Genomic DNA, 19848 nt, shown 5'->3' with positions numbered 1-19848 from the left:
TGGAGGTCCCTAAAACATTTTATTTCTCTGGAGCTATTTGTAGACCATGCCACAAATTCTTTACTTCGTCTATTAATAATTCCTTATCTCCCTAATTGTGTACCTCTCTTTTACCTTGGGTTTTCAGCTCATCACATATTTTCCAGTACAGTACTTGGTTTGTTTGTATGGCTATTTTTTTCTCTTCTATTTTACTACTATTTTTTTTATTGTATTCCTTTTTCCTTTTTTTTTTTTTTTTTTAGATTTTATTTATTTATTTGAGATTGAGCGAGTGAGTGAGAGAGCACAGCTAGGTGAGTGGCAGAGGGAGAAGCAGACTCCCCGCTGAGCAGGGAGCCCCTCACAGGGCTGGATCCCAGGACTCCAGGATCATGACCTGAGCTGAAAGCAGATGCTTAACCTCCTGAGCCACCCAGATGCCCCTTTATTGTATTTCTTCTTTCATTTCTGTCTTTAGTAGTGCTTTTTTATCAGGTATCTTTTTCTCCCCCTTTAATTGGTGGGCTTATAATGGAGTTTGTTTGTGATGCCTTTGAAGCACTTTTATGGTACACTGAAAAGGGCAAATTAAACCAATATTGTGGTAATTTTATTCTGTTCCTGACTGAATTCTTAGGGTAATTCTGAGTGGGGATTTTTTTTTTTTTAATATTAGAGAAACTGATGATGCAAAAAGATTTTCTTACTGAATTTTAAAACTTCTTATTTAATATAAGTTTCAATGACTGTTACCTCTCACTGATGATTAATAAAATGGGCTATTGAAATTATCCTAGGAGGGTTAATGGACTTAAGGTTAAGAATCCTTTCTTTAGGGGCACCTGGGTGGCTCAGTCAGTTAAGCATCCATCTACAAGTCAGGTCATGATCCCAGGCTCCCTGGATCTAGCCCAGCATTGGACTCCCTCTCCTGCTCCCCTTGCTTGTGCTCTCTTTCTCTGTGTCAGATAAATAAATAAAATCTTAAAAAAAAAAAACGCTTTCTCTATTGAATTGCTAGGATGTGTGAGTAAAAGCTGTACTAGTCAAGTCTGTCACTGATCAAGTAAAATACCTAATTATGTATCAGCTCAGTTTGAGATTTCTTGAGTCTCTAGAACTGACTGGATTTGGAGCAAATACTACCCCAAAATACTGACTAAAACAAATTTAAACAAACCTCTCTGACTCTATGATAAGGTTTAAGGACAATGGATGAATGTTCTAACATGGATCAGTGATGCTCATTGGTGCTATAAACTTTGTTTTCGTTACTGGCCGTGTGGTAACTTTTACCATATAAAAGAGGGTTCGCTTACTTTATGAAGGCACTGATTAGCCATAATACTAAATCCTCAGATCTCCATACCAAGAAGAGGAACTGATTTGCCTAATACAGTGGATCTCAACGGCAGACCTAACAGACTCCTGCCAGTCTGCCAGACCAAAATTATTTTTACAATACTATTAAGATGTCATTTGCCTTTTTTTGCCTGTGTTGCAAAAGCACCAATGGTGCAAAAGCAAAGATGGGTAATAGTGCTGACACCTTAGCATGAATCAAGGAGTGGTACCAAATTGTTCTATAATCATGTATTCTTCTCACACTGTGTACTTAGAATTAAAAGGAAGTCTAGTTTCACTTTAAAATGTTCTTGGTGTAGCAGTAAAAGTTTTTGTATTGACTCTTGACCTTGTGTGTATTGTTTTTAATATTCTATAGGACAAAAATGGGAAGTATGCATAAAATACTTCTGTTACATAATAAAATATGATTATCTCAAGGAAGAGTTCTTACAAATTTTTCATGAGTTGCAAGCTGAACAAGTCTCTATTTTGTGGAACACTTTATTTGAAAAAATGATTAACAGACAAACTGGTTATTCAGACTTGAGTATTGGGCAGACATTTTTTCAAAAATGAACAAAGTAAGCCTACCATTTCAAGGAAGACTATTGTGTTGTCTTGATAAAACCTGAATTACAGAAAACAAGAGCTTGATAGCTTCTTGATATTTAAAGACAATTTTGATGAGATTGGGGTGATATTGATTAATGTGATTTTTTATACTGAATAATAAAGTGTGTAGTGTTTGGAAAATCTTTATAACTCAGTGAACAAATATTTTCAAAATGACCAGTTATGATAAGAAACCGTGTATATATAAATCATGTATTCAACATTCCAGATACACCAATGGATTTTAATATATAACAGTAAAAAGAGTTCACTGATAGAGTTTCAGAATTTATAGTGCAACCAATCTTTAAGAAAGTACCACTCTACAGAAGTTTGATAGTATCAAAGAAGAATATTAATTATCTGAGAGGGCTGTTAAAATACTCTACATATTTGTGGGAGGTTAATTTTCTTCAGTTACTTTGAACAAAATAGTATGTCACAACACATCGAATGCAGAATCAGTTTTAAGAATTCACATGTTTTCTATTAAGCTAAACATTAAAGAGATTTACAAAGTTGTAAAAGAATGTCATTCCCACTAAAATTTTTTCTATGTTTGGAAAATATATTTATTTATCATAAAAATGCTCTCTATATTAACATTCAAGGAGTTTGGGTTTTTTTAGATTAATTATTTGCTGGTTCTTAATTTTAATTTCTAACATAGATATACATAGGTATACTTCATTTAAATAAAAGCTCTTTAGAGTCCTCAGTAATGTTTAAAAGTGGAAAGAAAGTGGTTCTCAAACTGAAAAGTTGGAAAGCTTCTAGCTTAATATATGAAGGGCCCATGTGGCTCATTATAAGAAGTAAAAGATAGCTAGATACTCAGTCATTTTATCCAATTCAGATAAAAACAAAGTTAAATATCATATAGTATTGGATTTTTATTATTTCTGTGTCCATCTGCAACTTTTCTATTTAAAGCATTAGTTCTAGGGATCCCTGGGTGGCGCAGCGGTTTAGTGCCTGCCTTTGGCCCAGGGCGCGATCCTGGAGTCCCGGGATCGAATCCCACGTCGGGCTCCCGGTGCATGGAGCCTGCTTCTCCCTCTGCCTGTGTCTCTGCCTCTCTCTCTCTCTCTCTCTCTCTCTGTGACTATCATAAATAAATAAAAATTAAAAAAAATAAAGCATTAGTTCTTTTTGTTAAATCAGTGAGTGTAATGCTGTCCTCTTAGCTTAGTCATGGGTTAATTAGTAAATGTCATACATATTTTTCAACTTTTGAAGAGATAACTTAATGTATCTTAAATTATGAGAAAGTACAGGAAGGAGGGTTGTGTGGAGATGTCCATGTGGTAATTATATGTTACATACCTCTCCAAAAATGACTGTTCAGTCTTTGTAAAGATCAAATTAGTTAAAAAAAAAAGAAAAAAAACCAAATTAGTTAATATATATGAAAATATCCTATATATAAATAGACATATACAAAATTATATTAATACTAGGTTTTATTCTTTGCCATCATGTGCAGTGATTGATGTGAGAAGGTAGAGAAATTAAGGTGAACGGATTCTTTTTAATTTTTAAAAAGATTTTTAAAAGATTTTTATTTATTTGAGAGAGAGCATGCGAGAGAGATCACAAGCAGGGGGCTGGTGGAGAGGGAGAAGCAGATTCCCCACTGAGCAGGGAGCCCAAATGTAGAACTCAATTCCAGGACCCTGGTATCATAACCTGAGCTGAAGGCAGACGCCTAACCAACTGAGCCACCTGGATACTTTTTTAAAAACCACTTATTTCACTGATAAACTCAAGGCTGGGTTACCTTGCTACTTGGATAACACTATATGGTGATTATGCTTTACTTAATTATTTTTCACGAAGCAATCATTCTGATATATGCACATTTGAAGTTAGATGAGCAAATACTTATTTCAGATGTTTCATAGTGACATGCAAATGTTATGTAGTTATATGTTACATTATAAAATATCTCAAAAATTAAAATAATCTCCATTACAACTAGTTTTAAATTAGAATGGCATGATCAAAAACATGAGCACATGTAGTTGTTAAGCACCAACACTAAACAGATGGTCCAGGAGGATACATAACAGGCTTGCAGTCTGGGTAGAAGAGCATAAAGCCATTAAAACTATCAGATTTCTGTTTCTCATAGACATTAGTCAATGAATAAGTAAAGACATAATCCTTGGTTATACATGGACCAAATCTTAGAATGTTAGTGTCGCAGAATTGCTTATTTTCTTTTCATCTTTTACCTAATTTAAAAATTACTGTATACAATAGTAGATAATACTATTGCCTGCTTATTGAAATTAATGCATCTTGTCATAAGTAGGTCATTTATAAATGTGAAATTGCTTGAGGCCCTCTTTTACTGCCATGTTGCATTTAAGTTCTGGCTGGACAGATTTGAACTATATTGCTAGGCTATTTGCCTCTAAAGCATTTCTCAGTTTTCATCTTATAAAAGGATATGGTTGATCTGAGATTATGTTGGCTTGGAAATAGCTATGTATGATTAGAAAATTACTTGCTCACGTATCATATGTGTCTCATTCAGAAGCTCATCTTTTATTTTAGCAAAGGGTCTTTCCAAAGAGAAATTCTTTTAAAAAAGTATGCTTTCAAAAAGAGTTTAATCAAAACTGCATTAATCGACCCTATATTATGGATTAATCTTTGTTTAGTATTTTAAGTATTAAACATGAAGGAAAAACAGTATTTAGAATATTTAATGGACTATAATTTCTTTTTAGAGAATTCTGGATTCATATTATACCCCAATTTATTTAAATTACTGTACTGTGACTTTTATTGTATAAAAAAATGATCCTTAAAATACATGCAGGAATGTAGTATTTTCTGTTTTTTACATAGAATGCATACCTTTTACAGAAGAAATTTTTTAGATTGTTTTATTATGTTTATTCATAGTCTGACAAATATGATTCTGAATCTCTTGCACTGAATCCTACATGTATAGCCTCTTTAAATGTGCTTCAGTGAAGTAACAACAGGATATAATTATTTATCGTTTTTCCTAGAAGTAAATAAAATGGACAGGCTTCACAAAATGATTTTTTTTTTGCGTGTCTTACTCTCTTTAAAAAATGCTTTATGTGTTTAAAAGAATTAATTAATACTAAAAGGTTCATAGTGGGGGTGCCTGGGTGACTCAGTCAGTTAAGCATCTGCCTTTGGCTGTAGTTGTGATCTCAGGGTCCTGTGTCTTCTAGCTCCTGTGTCTTCTAGCTCCCTGCTCAGTGGGGAGTCTGCTTCTCCCTATCCCTCTGCCCTTATCTCCCATTAGTGTGTGCGGCCCATGTTCTCTTTCTCTCAAATAAATAAAATCTTTAAAAAGAAAAATAAATAAATAAAGGTTCATAGTGAAAAATGTAATCCCTGCTCTTAACTTAACTCTCAGTTCTGTTTCCTAGAGTAAAAATTCAACTTTTTAAAAGCAGTTTCTAATGTTGTTAAGTCCTATTTATAGTGGTACCATGCCCACCCTTGTATTTCTTGATTTATCTCTTTGAGAGACATTGTCTGTGGGCTTCTGAATAATGGTAGATGAAGGTTTAGCTTTTTTTTTTTTTAATGGCCATCTCTATATCTTCTTTCCTTCTAATATATTTATTACAAATTTAGTTAAATCAATATTCATATTAGTATAACTGATGTTTTCTGCAGAGCCTACATTTTTCTTTGGGGAAAAAACCCTATTTTTTCTGAAGTTACTAATTTTCGTGATGTACATAATTTTCAGTAAGTCTCTCCTTCAGTAATCAGCTATCTTTTATCAGAGAGTGGAGATTAGGACTTTTCAGACAGTTTCACCTGAAGGTAGTCCATCCTTCTCACATGAAGAGATTGCATTCTTGGGGTGAAAGGGCCTGTTCCCTATGATCCTAACATATGTCATTATGACCCTAACTTAAATTAGGCATGAATCAAATGAGAAACCCAAGCTTTGTAATTGAAAGTTTATTGTTCTCTAGGTCCATGCCTAGAGTGTTTATTAGCAGTTATCCTGGTCTCCCAAATCCAGAAAGTTTATGGATAGGCTGTGATGGATTAGTGATGTATTATTCAGATTCTAAACAAGAACCTTTCAGTTCTGTTTTCATATTAAAATAACTTTCAATAGGTACAGTGTGGATTAGAAACTGGAACTGGGTACCTAGTATCAGCTGTTCTACCAAAGAACTTCGCTATTAGATTTCCAAATGAGTCTAGATTATAGAAATCTCCTCAAAATCCATGTACTTGGAGCAAAGATTTGTAAACATAAAGCACTATAGTTTTATGAAAAGATGCAGGAAACATTCATTCCCCTATCTTTAATAATCTGTGTTAAGTGTGAGGTTAATTTTAAGTGTTGAAGTACTTTTCTGTGTAGTTTTTGAAATACTTTCTCTAGCTTTTGTAAGTTGCATTTTTTAGTTTTTCTCAGATTGCTAAAATAATCCATCTGATATCCTTAGTGTATAAAAACTAAACTGTTCTCTTTTATATTCAGGGTTGTCTTAATTGTTTCAAGGAATCTTTCTCAAAGGCTGAAAAACTTAATATCAAACCTATAAATAAAATTGTCTTTACAAAAAATTCTTAAAAGATTTTAAGAAAACCAAAATTCTAAATTCTTAAAATTTGCTAATTCTTAGAAGAGCTTTATGCAAAGGAGGCCAGAGGCTTTTCTGGCAACTGAATACATTTTGAAATACCATGTGAAGAATGTTGGGCATAAAAATTTTAAAAAGAACCTTAAAACTTTATTTATATTTATTTATTTATTTATTTATTTATTTATTATTTATTTTAGAACCTTAAAACTTTAAAAAGATATATCAACTTAAAGAACACAGAGAAACTTGGTAACAACTGTTAGGGACAAAGGTAATATTTACATTATAAAATTTGTTGAAGTGAGAATTAAATCACTTGTGTCTATGAGAATATCACACATCCATTTCAAAGTATAACCCAAATTATATATTGTCCTGCAATGATGGACTTGCACTATAAATTTGTACAGATTTTTAGTTTATATATACTTACTATTTCTTTTTTTAAAAAAGATTTTATCTATTCATTTGAGAGAGAGAGAGAGAGAGAGCACGAGCCTAGGGGTAGGGCAGAGGAGAGGGAGAAGCAGACTCCTTGTTGAGTGGGGAGCCCCGTGTAGGCCTTGATCCCAGGGCCCTGAGATCACAACCTGAACCAAAGGCAGATGCTTAACCATCTGAGCCACCCAGGCACCCCAATTTCTATATACTTTAAGTAGTAATATTGAAATTATTTGTAAATATTTGTTGTCAGAATTAAATGTCTGGGTTTATTAAAATATCAAAGTGTTTTTTAGGTCTCTTATCAGTGTACAAATAGGAGGCAGTCACAGGTGACTATATAAGGGGATTCAAATATAGAGGAAGGAAAATAAAAATTAAAATATAGAAGAAGGCTAGAGAGACATTTACTGAATCTCTATGATTGTAGGTGAAATTTACATAATTGTTGGTTACCTAACATTTTTGTTACTGCTGTTGTTCTTGCTCTCCTGTCCCAATTACAATTATCTGTATACTCTTCTCCACATTGATAGATTAACTAAACTAAGCTCTTATATGTTACATACTGTGGCCACAGTAGGTACTCAATAAGTGTTTAACTTACTAAGTGTATAAGAATTGTTTATATAAAACAACATTTTCTTTTCAGCATTCTGAGTTTTTAACTGTGATTTTCTGACCATGCTGCTGTTTGTCTTTGTTCGCTATCACATATAATCTGATTTCTGCAATACAGTCTCCTTGTTTTTGTTAAGTAGCTAGTTCTGGTTGGTGCTTTACTTCGGAGGCCCACTTTTCCAGTTATACTCATTTGCCTTGGGCTATTCTTAATTCTCTTGCACTAAGGATAAATCAGTCACAGGTCAGATTTGGCCGGTCTTACTACTATTCTTCCTTGTTCTATAGATCTCAAATTGTAGGTTAGGACTCTGTTATTTCAGCTGATCTTTGGGATACGAACCTTTGTGGGGAGTATCTATTCTGGGCTGCCAAATGAGTTGTTAGCTTGGAGAATGTCATCTCATTACTCTTATTAGGAAACAACCATTTTTGAAACACTATGCTTAGTCTCAGATTGTATATTATTTTTATTTACTCAAATAACGTTGTTAGGACATATGCTACTTTTTAGGGATAATAATGTGAATAATAGGGGTGCCCGGGTGGCTCAGTGGTTGGGTGTCTGCCTTTGGCCCACGGCGTGATCCCAGAGTCCTGGGATCGAGTCCCACATCGGGCTCCCTGCGTGGAGCCAGCTTCTCCCTCTGCCTGTGTCTTTGCCTCTCTCTCTGTGTCTTTCATGATTAAATAAATGAATAAAATCTTTAAAAAGAATGTGAATAATATATGGTTTCTGCTGTCAAGGTACTTATAGTCAAGTGAGAAAATGAGAGGCGTAAAGGTATTTAAGTACTAGAAGGCCTATGATAGAGTATGTACCAAAAAAAGAGAATGGTTGTTTACACTATTTACTCAGTCTAGGATTGTGAGGACAACTCACTATTAGAAGATATAATAATGTAGCTGACTACATTAACATAATTAAAGAAGAAGAATCAGATGGAAATAGATGTAGAAAAACAAGTACAATTCAGCACCCATTCAGATACTGAGTAAAGAGTAGAAGGGAACTTTAACCCGAAGGAAGGTATATATAGGAAAATTACAGCAAACGTTATACGTTAATGGTGAAACATTAAAATCTGTTTTACTAAATTTGAGGAGATAAGGAGATAAGGCTCTTACCTTCATTATATGTTGATTCAGTAAGTAAAGAAATAGAAATTAAGTGTCAGATGGGAGAAGAGGAAATAACTGTTATTTGCTGATGCTAAAAAAATGTTTTATACTAGAAAGCCCAAGAAAATGAACTGAATAAACTAAACTTTGAAAGGTGGTTAATCAGAAGTGTAATATATAAAAGCTGCAGTTTTCCTATTATTTTTATTATTTTTAAAGATTTTATTTATTTTTTCATGAGAGACACATAGAGAAAGAGACAGAGGCAGGGACACAGGCAGAGGGAAAAGCAGGCTCCATGCAGGGAGCCCAACATGGGACTCGATCCCAGGACTCCAGGATCATGCTCTGGGCCAAAGGCAGGCGCTAAACCATTGAGCCACCCCAGGATCCCCCAGTTTTTCCTACTATATACTAGCAATGACCAAATACGCAATATAGTAGAAAAAATCATTTCACAAACAAAAGCCTAATAAGAAAAAAAAAAACTTACTTAAGTGTGTATGAGATCTGTGTGGGAATATTTTAACAATTTTACTGATGTCAGTGTTTTCAAATTATTATTGTTAATAAGATCCTAATAATTCTTGACAAGGTTTTTCCTAGAACCTTTTAAATATCCTAAAATTCAGAGAAAAGAGCAGCATATATGACTAATCAGGACAATTTAGAAAACAAAAGAGAGGGGCTTGCTTTAATAGAATCAAGATAATAAAACTAGGGATATTGGAAAGGTTTTTAAGACAGAAATAGACAAATGGGCTAAGGGAACACAACAGACTCCACAAGTAGGCTCATACTTATATGGGAATCTAATATATCATAGAGATCAGTAGGAAATAAACTCTTTAGTAATTGGTGTTGGGATAATTGATTATCAGTATTGAAAAAACTACAAATTATATTCAAAACAACCTCCAAAGGCACCAACAGACAACCTATGAGAATAGGAAAATTTAGTAAGGTTTCTAAAGGTAAAAGCAATACACAAAAATTGATAGCATTCATATATCAGTAATAACTATTAGCACATATATTTTAAAAGTATTACATTCTAACAGCAAAAATGAGGAGGTACTTAAGCACATAGTAATAAAAATTCTTCTTAGAGAAAATTATAAATTGGTTTTGAAGAACTCAATGATGGATCTGACTCCAAAAGCACAGGACAAAAGCAAAATTAGACAAAGGGGATTGCATTAAACTAAAAACTTATGCAAAATACAAGAAACAATCAACAAAATGAAAAGGCAATCTACACTAGTTATCAAAAATAATTATAATAATAGACTATGATCCATTGAATATTACAGGGAATCATTAGTATGTATTGATATAAATAAATTGATGATCAGATTATTGACATAATTACAAAGTATGTCTTCACAAAAAACTTAATAATTACAAAAGAAAAATAATTATCATGGAGAAAACTGGCAGTTACCAGTTTAATCAAGTGATAAAAGAGAATGTTATCAGTAATGAGACAAATTGAAATCATGCACCATCTCTTAGGATACGTTGAGAAAAGCCACATCTTTTCTGTGTTTTTGCTTTCAAATATATATAACCTGAACTTAATTATGAATCAGACACAGTCTAATGAGGTAAACCCAATTGAAGGACATTCTATGAATAACTGGCTTTAACCTTTTAAAGTGCCTAGGTCATGAAATTCAAGGAAAGACAGAAACTCTTCCAAGCTGAAAGAAACTAAAGATGGAAGTTCAGACTACTGAATGAGAAGTGTGATTCTGAATTAGATCTTTTTCATAGAAAGGATACACCCATTCATTATTTGGAAATAACAAACTTGGATGAATTCTAAAGATGGGATGATAGCAAGATATTAATTTCCTGATTTTGACAATTATACATGTTTTTAGAAAATAAACACTAAAATACTTGGAGATTGTTGAATGTTGGGTCAGCAACTTATTTTCAAGAGGTTTGGGAAAAAGACTACTTGGCCACACAACTTTTCTGTAAGTTTGATACTGCCCCATAAATTACTTAGACTCCATTCTTTTCAGGTTTTAAATTTTTTTCCTCTGCTTTGGATTTTTTTTTATTCCTGTCTACTATTAAGAACATGCAATGTGGGACACCTGGTAGCTCAGTGATTAATCGTCTGCCTTTGGCCCAGGGCATGATCCTGGAGACCCAGGATCGAGTCCCACATCGGGCTCCCTGGGTGGAGCCTGCTTCTCCCTCTGCCCATGTCTCTGCTTTTCTCTCTGTGTCTCATGAATAAATAAATAAAATCTTAAAAAAAAAAAAAAGAACATGCAGTGAATTTATCATTTCAGATAGGTATTTTTTAGCTTTAGAAGTTTCATTTGGGATTTTTCTTTAAGTTTCCATTTCTCTCCACATAATGTTTGTGTTTTCTTTTTTAAGTCCTTTTACAGTTGACCCTTGAATAACACAGGTTTGAACTGCGTGGGTCCACATATACACAGATGTTTTTAATAAATACAGTACAGTACTATAAATGTATTTTATAATTTTCTTAATTTTTTTCTCGAGTTTGTTATAAGGATACAGTATATGTACATATACAAAATATATGTCAGTTGACTGCTTATGTTATTGACAAGGTTCTGAGAAACAGGCTATTAGTAGTTAAGTTTGGGGGAAAATCAAAACTTTTATGTGGATTTTTGGCTGTGCAAGGGGTCAGCACCTCTAATTCCACTTCATCTAAGGGTCTTCTGCATTTATAATGGTTTTTTAAAAATCCTTGTCTTCTCTGTGTATAATCTCTTCTATTTCTGGGTCTGTTTCTATTGACTGTTTTTCTTTCCTGGTCATGAGTCACTTATTTTCCTTCTTTGCATGTCTAGTAATTTTTTTTATTGTATAGTACACATTTTGGTTATTACATTGTGGAGTGTCTAGATCCCTCCTCCTTTAAGAAGTGATGAATTTTGTTTTGGCATGTTGTCAAGTTGCTTGTAATTAGCTTGATCTTTTCAAGGCTTATTTTTATAAGCTTTGTTGGGAAGGTTCTGGAATAGTTTTTACTCAACTGCTCTATTATTCTTACTTCTAAGATATTTTTCTGAGGTCTCTCTGCTAAATGCTCTGGGTGTTTATCAAGGTCTCTTTTACTCCAGCCAGTCAGAACTCGAATTTCTCTATTTTGTGAGCTTTGGTTGTTATTTAGCTTACAGCATTCCTGTAGTTATCCTCTACTCAGCCTTGTGGATTTAGGGTACACATGCACAACTTAGTATTTAGCCAAAATCTTAAGGGCATATATTTGGAGCTCTCTTATATGTTAGGATAGTTCTCTTGTCTCTGTATTCTTTTCTGAAAATTTTAGTTACTTCAGTTTCCTTGAACTCTAAGTTTTGGGTCCTTAGGTTCAGTGAGACTTGGGCTATCCCTCCCAATACCTCATTCTGGAAAGTGCCTCACTGCTTCACTAAAGAGAATCTTGCTAGTATTGCATACCTGCTGTCCAAAGTCTGAAACAATTATTTCATTTTCTGTCCAGTTTTCTAGCTGTTTATAGCAAGAAGGCAAGTTTGGTACTAGCTGTTCCATCCTATTTGATATTTCAGCTTACTTTGGTTGTATTATTTTCTCATCTAATGTTGTGAGCAATCTCACTGTACATGGTTCAACTGATCTGTTGTTGGGGATTGATTGTGTTAGTTTGGTCACATGACAAAAGATCAAAATGTTGGGAGTGTTGCCAAGAGAATACTTGAGGTAAAACGATAATTCTCAGTGAAACAATAATTCTCAGAGTATGGTTTGAGGATCCTCTCAGGGGTGCCAAAGGATCTTTCTACTTCAAAGTACATATCTGAGTAAGGCTAAATTTCCTTCATGTACATGAACCAATATACCACAAACAATAGATAGATGAATTCAGAAATAAAGTCAGGCAACCCTGTTTTTCAAGTTTAAATTAGAAATTAAAGAGATGTGTCAAAATAGTGCTATTCTTCTCACTAACTTTTTTGCTTTGATATGTTTAAGCATGTAATTTATTATTTTAAAAATAAGTTAACAACTAAATCCCTGTGAAGCCTTCTCGGTATTAATTTCTATTACAGAAAATATAGCCCGCAAAAGCAAAAGTTGTTTGGAGCCTAAAAGTTTGAGAATTATTAAAATAAAGCACCAATAAAGTCTAATCTGTCTGGGGAAGGAACTGAAGGTGTTAGGAGTGTAATGAACTGGGTAAAAAAGGGAAGGATTAAGAAATGAGAGATTCGGGAACCCTGGGTGGCGCAGCAGTTTAGCGCCTGCCTTTGGCCCAGGGCGCGATCCTGGAGACCCGGGATCGAATCCCATGTCGGGCTCCCGGTGCATGGAGCCTGCTTCTCCCTCTGCCTCTCTCTCTCTCTCTCTCTCTCTCTCTCTCTCTCTCTCTCTGTGACTATCATAAATAAATAAAAAAATTAAAAAATAAAAAAAAAAAGAAATGAGAGATTCTATTCACTTCCTCTTTTGTATAGTTATCAATTTCTTTACTTTTCTGCATTCTTGTGTGTAGGTATGGCAGTTAAAGTTATAATCATAGGACAGTACTCTGTCCCAACAACTGCATAGGTTCCTGCTTTATGATATGTGTTCAGCCCTTGCATAGGAAATCCTGATTTAATGTGTACTGTTTCAACTGAAACAGTAGATTAAGAAACAGACATTTGTTAATTGCTCTTTCTCTAGCCTGGCCTCTTTGCCCTAATGAGGAGCTAGCTCATACCTGCTTGTGTTCTAGCATCAACTTCCCTTCTGTTCTAGTGTCACCACTTGTACTTGAATTTCCTATTCTTCTTAAAACGAACAAGTTAAAAAAAAAAAAAGAACATTATTTGTCTCTGTCTTGCTTATTATCAAATGCCTTCAATGTCCATTTGTATGTTGCAAATGGCAGGATTTCCTTTCTCAAGGCTGAATAATAATTCTAATATATACATATAAGGTGTGTGTATCTCACATCTTCTTTGTGCATTTATCTGTTGATGGACAGTTATGTTGTTTCCCTGTATTGGCTATTATAAATAATACTGCAGTGAACATGCAGATATCTTTTCAAGATTCGATTTTCATTTCCTTTGGCTTATATATTGAAAAATGGGGTTGCTTGCTAAATCATACAGTAGTTCTATTTTTAATTTTTTGATGAACCTCCACAGTGGATGCAACAATTTATATTCTTAACAACAGTGCACAAAGAGTTCCCTATTCTCCAGATCCTTGTTAACAATTGTTATATCTTATGTTTTTGAGGTAGCTCTTTTAACAGATGTAAAGTGGTACTTCATTATGCTTTTGATTTGTGTTTTTTTGATTAATTATATTGAGTACCTTTTCATGTACTTATTGGCCATTTGTAGGTCTTTTTTAGAAAAATGTCTGTTCAGTTTCTCTACCCATTTTAAAATCAGACTGTTTGCTGTTGAGGTTTTTTTAAAAAATATACTTTGGATATTAACCTCTTATCAGTTATATGATTTGCAGATATTTTCTCCTATTTCATAGGCTGCCTTTTCATTTTGTTGATGGTTTCCTTTGTTGTGCAGAAGCTTTTTAGTTTTATGTAGTCACACCTCTTTATTTTTGTTTGTATTGCCTTTGCTTTTGGTGTTAATTGAATTTCTCATTCTAAACCATGGTCTATTTTTCCTCCGTTTCTGCTACCTCAGAATCATTCAACCATTTGTTTTCATTGAATCTAAAGTTTACGCAAGATTAAAGATTAAACCTGTGTCATAACTACATTGTTTAATTTTTTCAGGACAGTGCCTGCTCAAATATTCAGTGAGGAGATACAGCATTTCTTGGTTATTAGTTCATATTTTATATTCTTGACTTAAATAGATTTATTTTGGGTAATGGAAATACATATATTTAAGGGAAAGAAGAGGTTAATCATCCCAGGAAGATGGAGAAACAAATTGAGAATGAAGGACAATATCTGACTTACGCTTCAAATTTCTTTTACCATTGCCTTAGAAATATCAAATGCATTTATATTAATTAGAAACACAGAACACATGTCAAAAAAACCTGTCCTTTTGGATCATCTCTTAATACATATAGATATATAATTTTTTTAAAGAAAAAATTCATTCTGTGGTTATTTTCAGTCATCTGTAGGATAATAGGTATATTACGATATAATTTTAGACTAAAGCATCTGTTCTTAATTTCTTACAGTAATCCTAAATCGGAGAGTCAGAGAGTAAATAAAAAAGTCAACAATGATGCCTCACTTAGAATTCATAATCTTTCCATTTTGGTGAGACAGATAAAATTTTATTACCAGGTAAGTGGTCCTTTTTTTTATTTAGTATTTTAATAAATGCTTGTGTAACCACATTTTTGTGTAATAACAAAAGGTGAGTATCATTCACCTAACATATACTAAATGCTTATTACCTGCCAGATACTGGTTTATTTGCTGAAGATAGAGCAGTATTGACATAATTTATTACTTATGCAGTATTAAAGATACAAATAAGCACTTCATAATTATCTAATTTTAAAAATAATTATTGTATTTTATAAATTTTTAAAACCAGTTCCTAGTTTCTGAGAGCTTCAATACTGCAACACTTTAAGCTACTTGAATTATGCCTTTGAAAAGTGTATTTTTATTGTCCTTTTTAAAACTAAAATTGGATCATATTTCAGAGTTTAAATATGATCATTCTTCAGGCTATTGTATAATATACCTTTAAGAATTGCTGTAAGCTACATCACACAAATTTTGGTATGTTGTATTTTTAAAAATATTTATTTTTATGCATTTTCTCATTTTATTGTGGTTTCTTATTCTACTTTAGAAGCATGTCTTTAGATTTCTGAACTTATTTTTCAAGAATGTTCTTTGTTTTTTTGATTAAAGAATATAGTTTCTATGATACTGATTCTTTGACATTTGTTAATAGTTACTTGGCTTGTCCCATTATGTTGTTAGTTTTTATTAAAATTTCTTGTAAATTTCAGAAAGATAGGTACTGTCCAGTTCTTTGAGTGCAGGGTCAGAGCAAGCTTGTTTGTTAATTGCGTTTTTCAGCCTTTTATGGCCTGTTCAATTTTGTCTCTCGATCTGTCAGTTATTGAGAAAGATAAGTTGGAGTCTCCCATTATGATGATAGATTTGTCAAGTTTGCCTTTATCCACTTGAAAGCTATGTGATTGAATGCAAATGAGTTAAATTTTTGAATTATTATGGAGAATTATACTGTTTGCAAGTAATTGTTCCCACGTATTTTTTTTCTACTGATTTAAATGTTTTCCATCCTCTGTTTTTTTAAAGGCTACTCTCTATACATTCCATTTTTACCCTAGCAAAGGCCAAAATTAATATCTTTAATCTTTTATGAAATAGTGCTATTGATGAAGTTTTGGAGTATAGGTGAGGTCTGGAGCCAACGACCAAGAAGGAATTCTTGACACGTCTTTGGTGCAAAATGGTGGTTTTATTAAACGACAGAATCTATGGGCAGGAAGACTTGCTGCCCCAGGCCTGTGAGGGGTGGCTGATTATATACCTGGGAGTTGGAAGGGGTTTGGGGATAGTGTACTCTCTAAGGAATTTTGGAAGCAAGATTTCCAAGACCTTGAGTGAACTAGCTATTATTGGGAAAAGGTCACTTATTATAGACTAATAAAACCGAAGTCATGAGACCCTTCAGATGTATATCAGTGGACCATGTGCTTGGGGGATGATTGCCAACATGTATCTTGGGGGGTAGAGATAAAGGACATTTCTAAAGGAATTTTTATATGTTAAAGTAGACTTACAGGATCCTGGGGATCAGGCTAAGATTGCCTTCTGCCCTTAGCAAAGTAGGAACATTGAGGCAGTTGAGTCTGTAGAGGAATGTCACTCTCCCTGTTTCAAGGACTTGTCAATGTACTTTGTCCTCAGCTAGTCTTCTGTTCCCTCATCACTGTGATCTTAGAATATTTTAACTCCAGTCATTCCAATGATGACTTTTAAGCTGTTCTTGTCTTGTATTTTAGTTCTTTTTTTAAAAAAAACCATAGATTAGATATGGTAAATACTGTTAAATAAATAGAATCAATATCCTTTTAGATCAAGCTATGTGTTTTCCTTTTTTTTTTTTATTCCCTCTCATGGGATTTTCTTTTTTATATCAGAACTGTCTCTGGTATTATTTTCTTACTGAAATATACCCTTTAAATGTTTATTTAGAGAGGACTTATTAATGATGAAGTTTCTCAATGTTTATTTGTCTGAGAATGCCTTTATTTTACCCTTGTTCCTGAAAGATAGTTTTATTGGGTATGCAGATCTTTGTTAACAATTACTTTTCTCTCAGTGTTTTACAGATTTTATTCTTCTATCTCAGGATTCCTTTTTGTTCTGGAGAAAGCTATCAGTCTAATTTTTGTTCTTAGGTTAAACTATCTTTTTTCTCTGTTGTCTGCTAATATTCTCTTCTAAACTCTCTTTCCTGTTAGTCTCATATCCTTTTTTGCCTCTCATATGTGTCAGATCTTCTGTTTAACCCACTGTTTAACTTTTGACTCAGTAATTCTTTCTTTCCTTTGGAGAAGTTCTGTTTAATTCTTTTTCTCTTTGCTTTTCTATTTTGTTTATTAATCATGCTTTTATTTCTTCAGAAATTAAATTTTTATTCTATTTTAGATTTTATGCCTGATAATTCCAAAATCTGAAGTGAGATCTGTGGGTATCTGAATATACCTTTTGTTTTCAGCTTGCTATTTCTCATGGTAGTGGTGGCAGCAGTGGCAGTAAGGTGTGGGTGTATATTAATTGTGACTTTGTTTTGAGTGGGAGGGAATTTATTTGTGAGAATACTTTTGTGTCTGGGCCAAGGATATATTGCTCCAGAGAGGATTTGTTTCATTTGTGCAACTAGCCCAGAACCACTTTAATTTATTTTAAGTAGCACTATAATATTTAGAAGCAATACTTGTATACGATAGAAAACTAGAAAAAATTGAGAAAATGCAAACATAATTTCAGTGCCTAGAGATTACCACTATTAGCATCTGAATGTATGTATTTCTGGAAGCCTTTTTCTGCATTTGTGTATATGCAAATTATGTGTTTATGTGTTTGCATTTTTTTTTTTAAAGCTAGTACTACATTATTGCAAATCGTTAGGGAAATAACCCTCCTCAGCCTCTACCAAAGGCCAAGAAAAACAGCTTTCTTGTCTTCCTTTGAATGGTTCAGTTTTTTTTCCTGTTTTGTCTTTTAACTGAGGATTATATTTTTATTTATTTAATTTATTTAATTTTTTTTAAGATTTTATTTATTTATTCATGAAAGAGAGAGAGAGAGGCAGACATAGGCAGAGGGAGAAGCAGGCTCCATGCAGGGAGCCCGATGTGGGACTCGATCCCGGGACTCCAGGATCACGCCATGGGCTGAACCCAGGGATTGATTGATTGATTATTTGTTTGTTTGTTTGTTTATTGTTCAGTCATTTGAAGAGAATTTTTAAAAACTTTACAGCATTGGACGGTTTAGCGCCACCTTCAGCCCAAGGCGTGATCCTGGAGACCCGAGATCAAGTCCCACATCGGGCTCCCTGCATGGAGCCTGCTTCTCCCTCTGCCTGTGTCTCTGGCTCTCTCTATGTGTCTCTCATGAATAAATAAATAAAATATATATAAAAAAAAAACCTTTACAGCACTTTTGGATTCCTTCCTTCCTTTCTAATATCTAGTACTCCTTGTTGCCAGAAGTAAGTCTGTGCTAGGTTTTTTTTTTTTTTTAATTAATTTATTTATTTATGATAGACATAGAGAAAGAGAGAGGCAGAGACAAAGGAGGAGGGAGAAGCAGGCTCCATGCCAGGAGCCTGACATGGGACTCGATCCTGGGACTCCAGGATTGCGCCCTGGGCCAAAGGCAGGCATCAAACCGCTGAGCCACCCAGGGATCCCCCTGTGCTAGGTTTTTAATAAACTTTTTGTATTACTTGCCAATATTCCAGCTGTCATTTTCCTCAAGTTGACTTGAATAAATAAGACATCTATTTGTTTTTTAATATTGTTTCATATCAGTATTTTTAGATTTGAAACAAGTAAATTAAGTGATACAGTGACTTATTTTGACAGTCATCAATTTCATTCTTGTTAAAACCAGGCCAGATTTTTAATTTTATATTATCTTTAGGGAGATGGAAGTTTGCCTTGAAAATTTCAGTGAGATTCCTTGGAAGGCAAAGGAATTTCTGCATCAGAATTTTTTTTTAAAGATTTATTTATTTATTTATTCATGATAGAGAGAGAGAGGCAGAGACACAGGAGGAGGAAGAAGCAGGCTCCATGCTGGGAGCCCGATGCGGGACTCGATCCCAGGACTCCAGGATCGTGCCCTGGGCCAAAGGCAGGCGCTAAACCGCTGAGCCACCCAGGGATCCCCCTGCATCAGAATCTTAAGTCAGTTGTCAGTGCAACTTAATTCTGTATTGTATACTATTGCTTTTGGGGTTTTATAAAACAGTTATATTGAAATCTAGTTCATGTACTATACAGTTAACCCATTTAAAATGTCCAGTTCAATGGTTTTCAGTACATTTAGAGTGTTGTACATCAGTCAACCAATTTTAGAATAATTTTGTCACTCCAAAAAGAACCCTGTGTCTATAAGCAGTTACTCCTATTTTCTCTATCCTGCGCGCACACATACCACCACCACAATTCCACTACCCCAGTGTTAGGCAACTGCAAAAACCTATTTTTGCCCCTAAAGATTTGCCTATTCTGGGAATTTCATAAAAATGGAATTATATACTACTGGTCTTTTGTTACTGACTTCTTTTACCTAGCAGAATGATTTCAAGGTTTATTCATGTTGTGATATGTAGTAGTATTTCTTTTTTATTCAGCTTCTGTTGTCTTTTTGTCTTCCTCCTGCCTAAAGCCAGGTGTTGAAATTACCTTTTATTAATCATGTTAATGTAATGATATCATCATCAAGAAATTTGGGGAAGAGCAAATTGTGAAATCCATCAGTTCAACAGTTTAGATAAATGGTTCTTAATGAAGGGTGCTTTTATCCCCTCAGCAACATTTGTCAGTGATTAGAGACCTTTTTGGTTGTCACACAAAGGAATACTACTGCTATTTGGTGGGTAGAAGC

At 33.8% G+C, this 19848-nt stretch overlaps 1 protein-coding gene across 14 annotated transcripts in view; it reads left to right on the top strand.

Moving 5' to 3' along the window:
* CCDC88A (coiled-coil domain containing 88A) overlaps nt 1–19848 on the top strand; it is a 138747-nt gene that overhangs the window by 15302 nt on the left and 103597 nt on the right. For all 14 annotated transcript variants that reach the window (XM_049115536.1, XM_025467463.3, XM_025467469.3 and 11 more), the window contains exon 3: nt 14913–15021. In XM_049115536.1, the coding sequence (XP_048971493.1) occupies nt 14913–15021 (109 nt within the window). The remainder of the gene's footprint in view (nt 1–14912; nt 15022–19848) is intronic.

This window comes from Canis lupus, chromosome 10 (assembly GCF_003254725.2).
Source record: "Canis lupus dingo isolate Sandy chromosome 10, ASM325472v2, whole genome shotgun sequence".
NCBI lineage: Eukaryota > Metazoa > Chordata > Mammalia > Carnivora > Canidae > Canis > Canis lupus.
The sequence above is the reverse complement of the archived record's forward strand: the minus strand, read 5'-3'. Positions and strand labels throughout refer to the sequence as shown.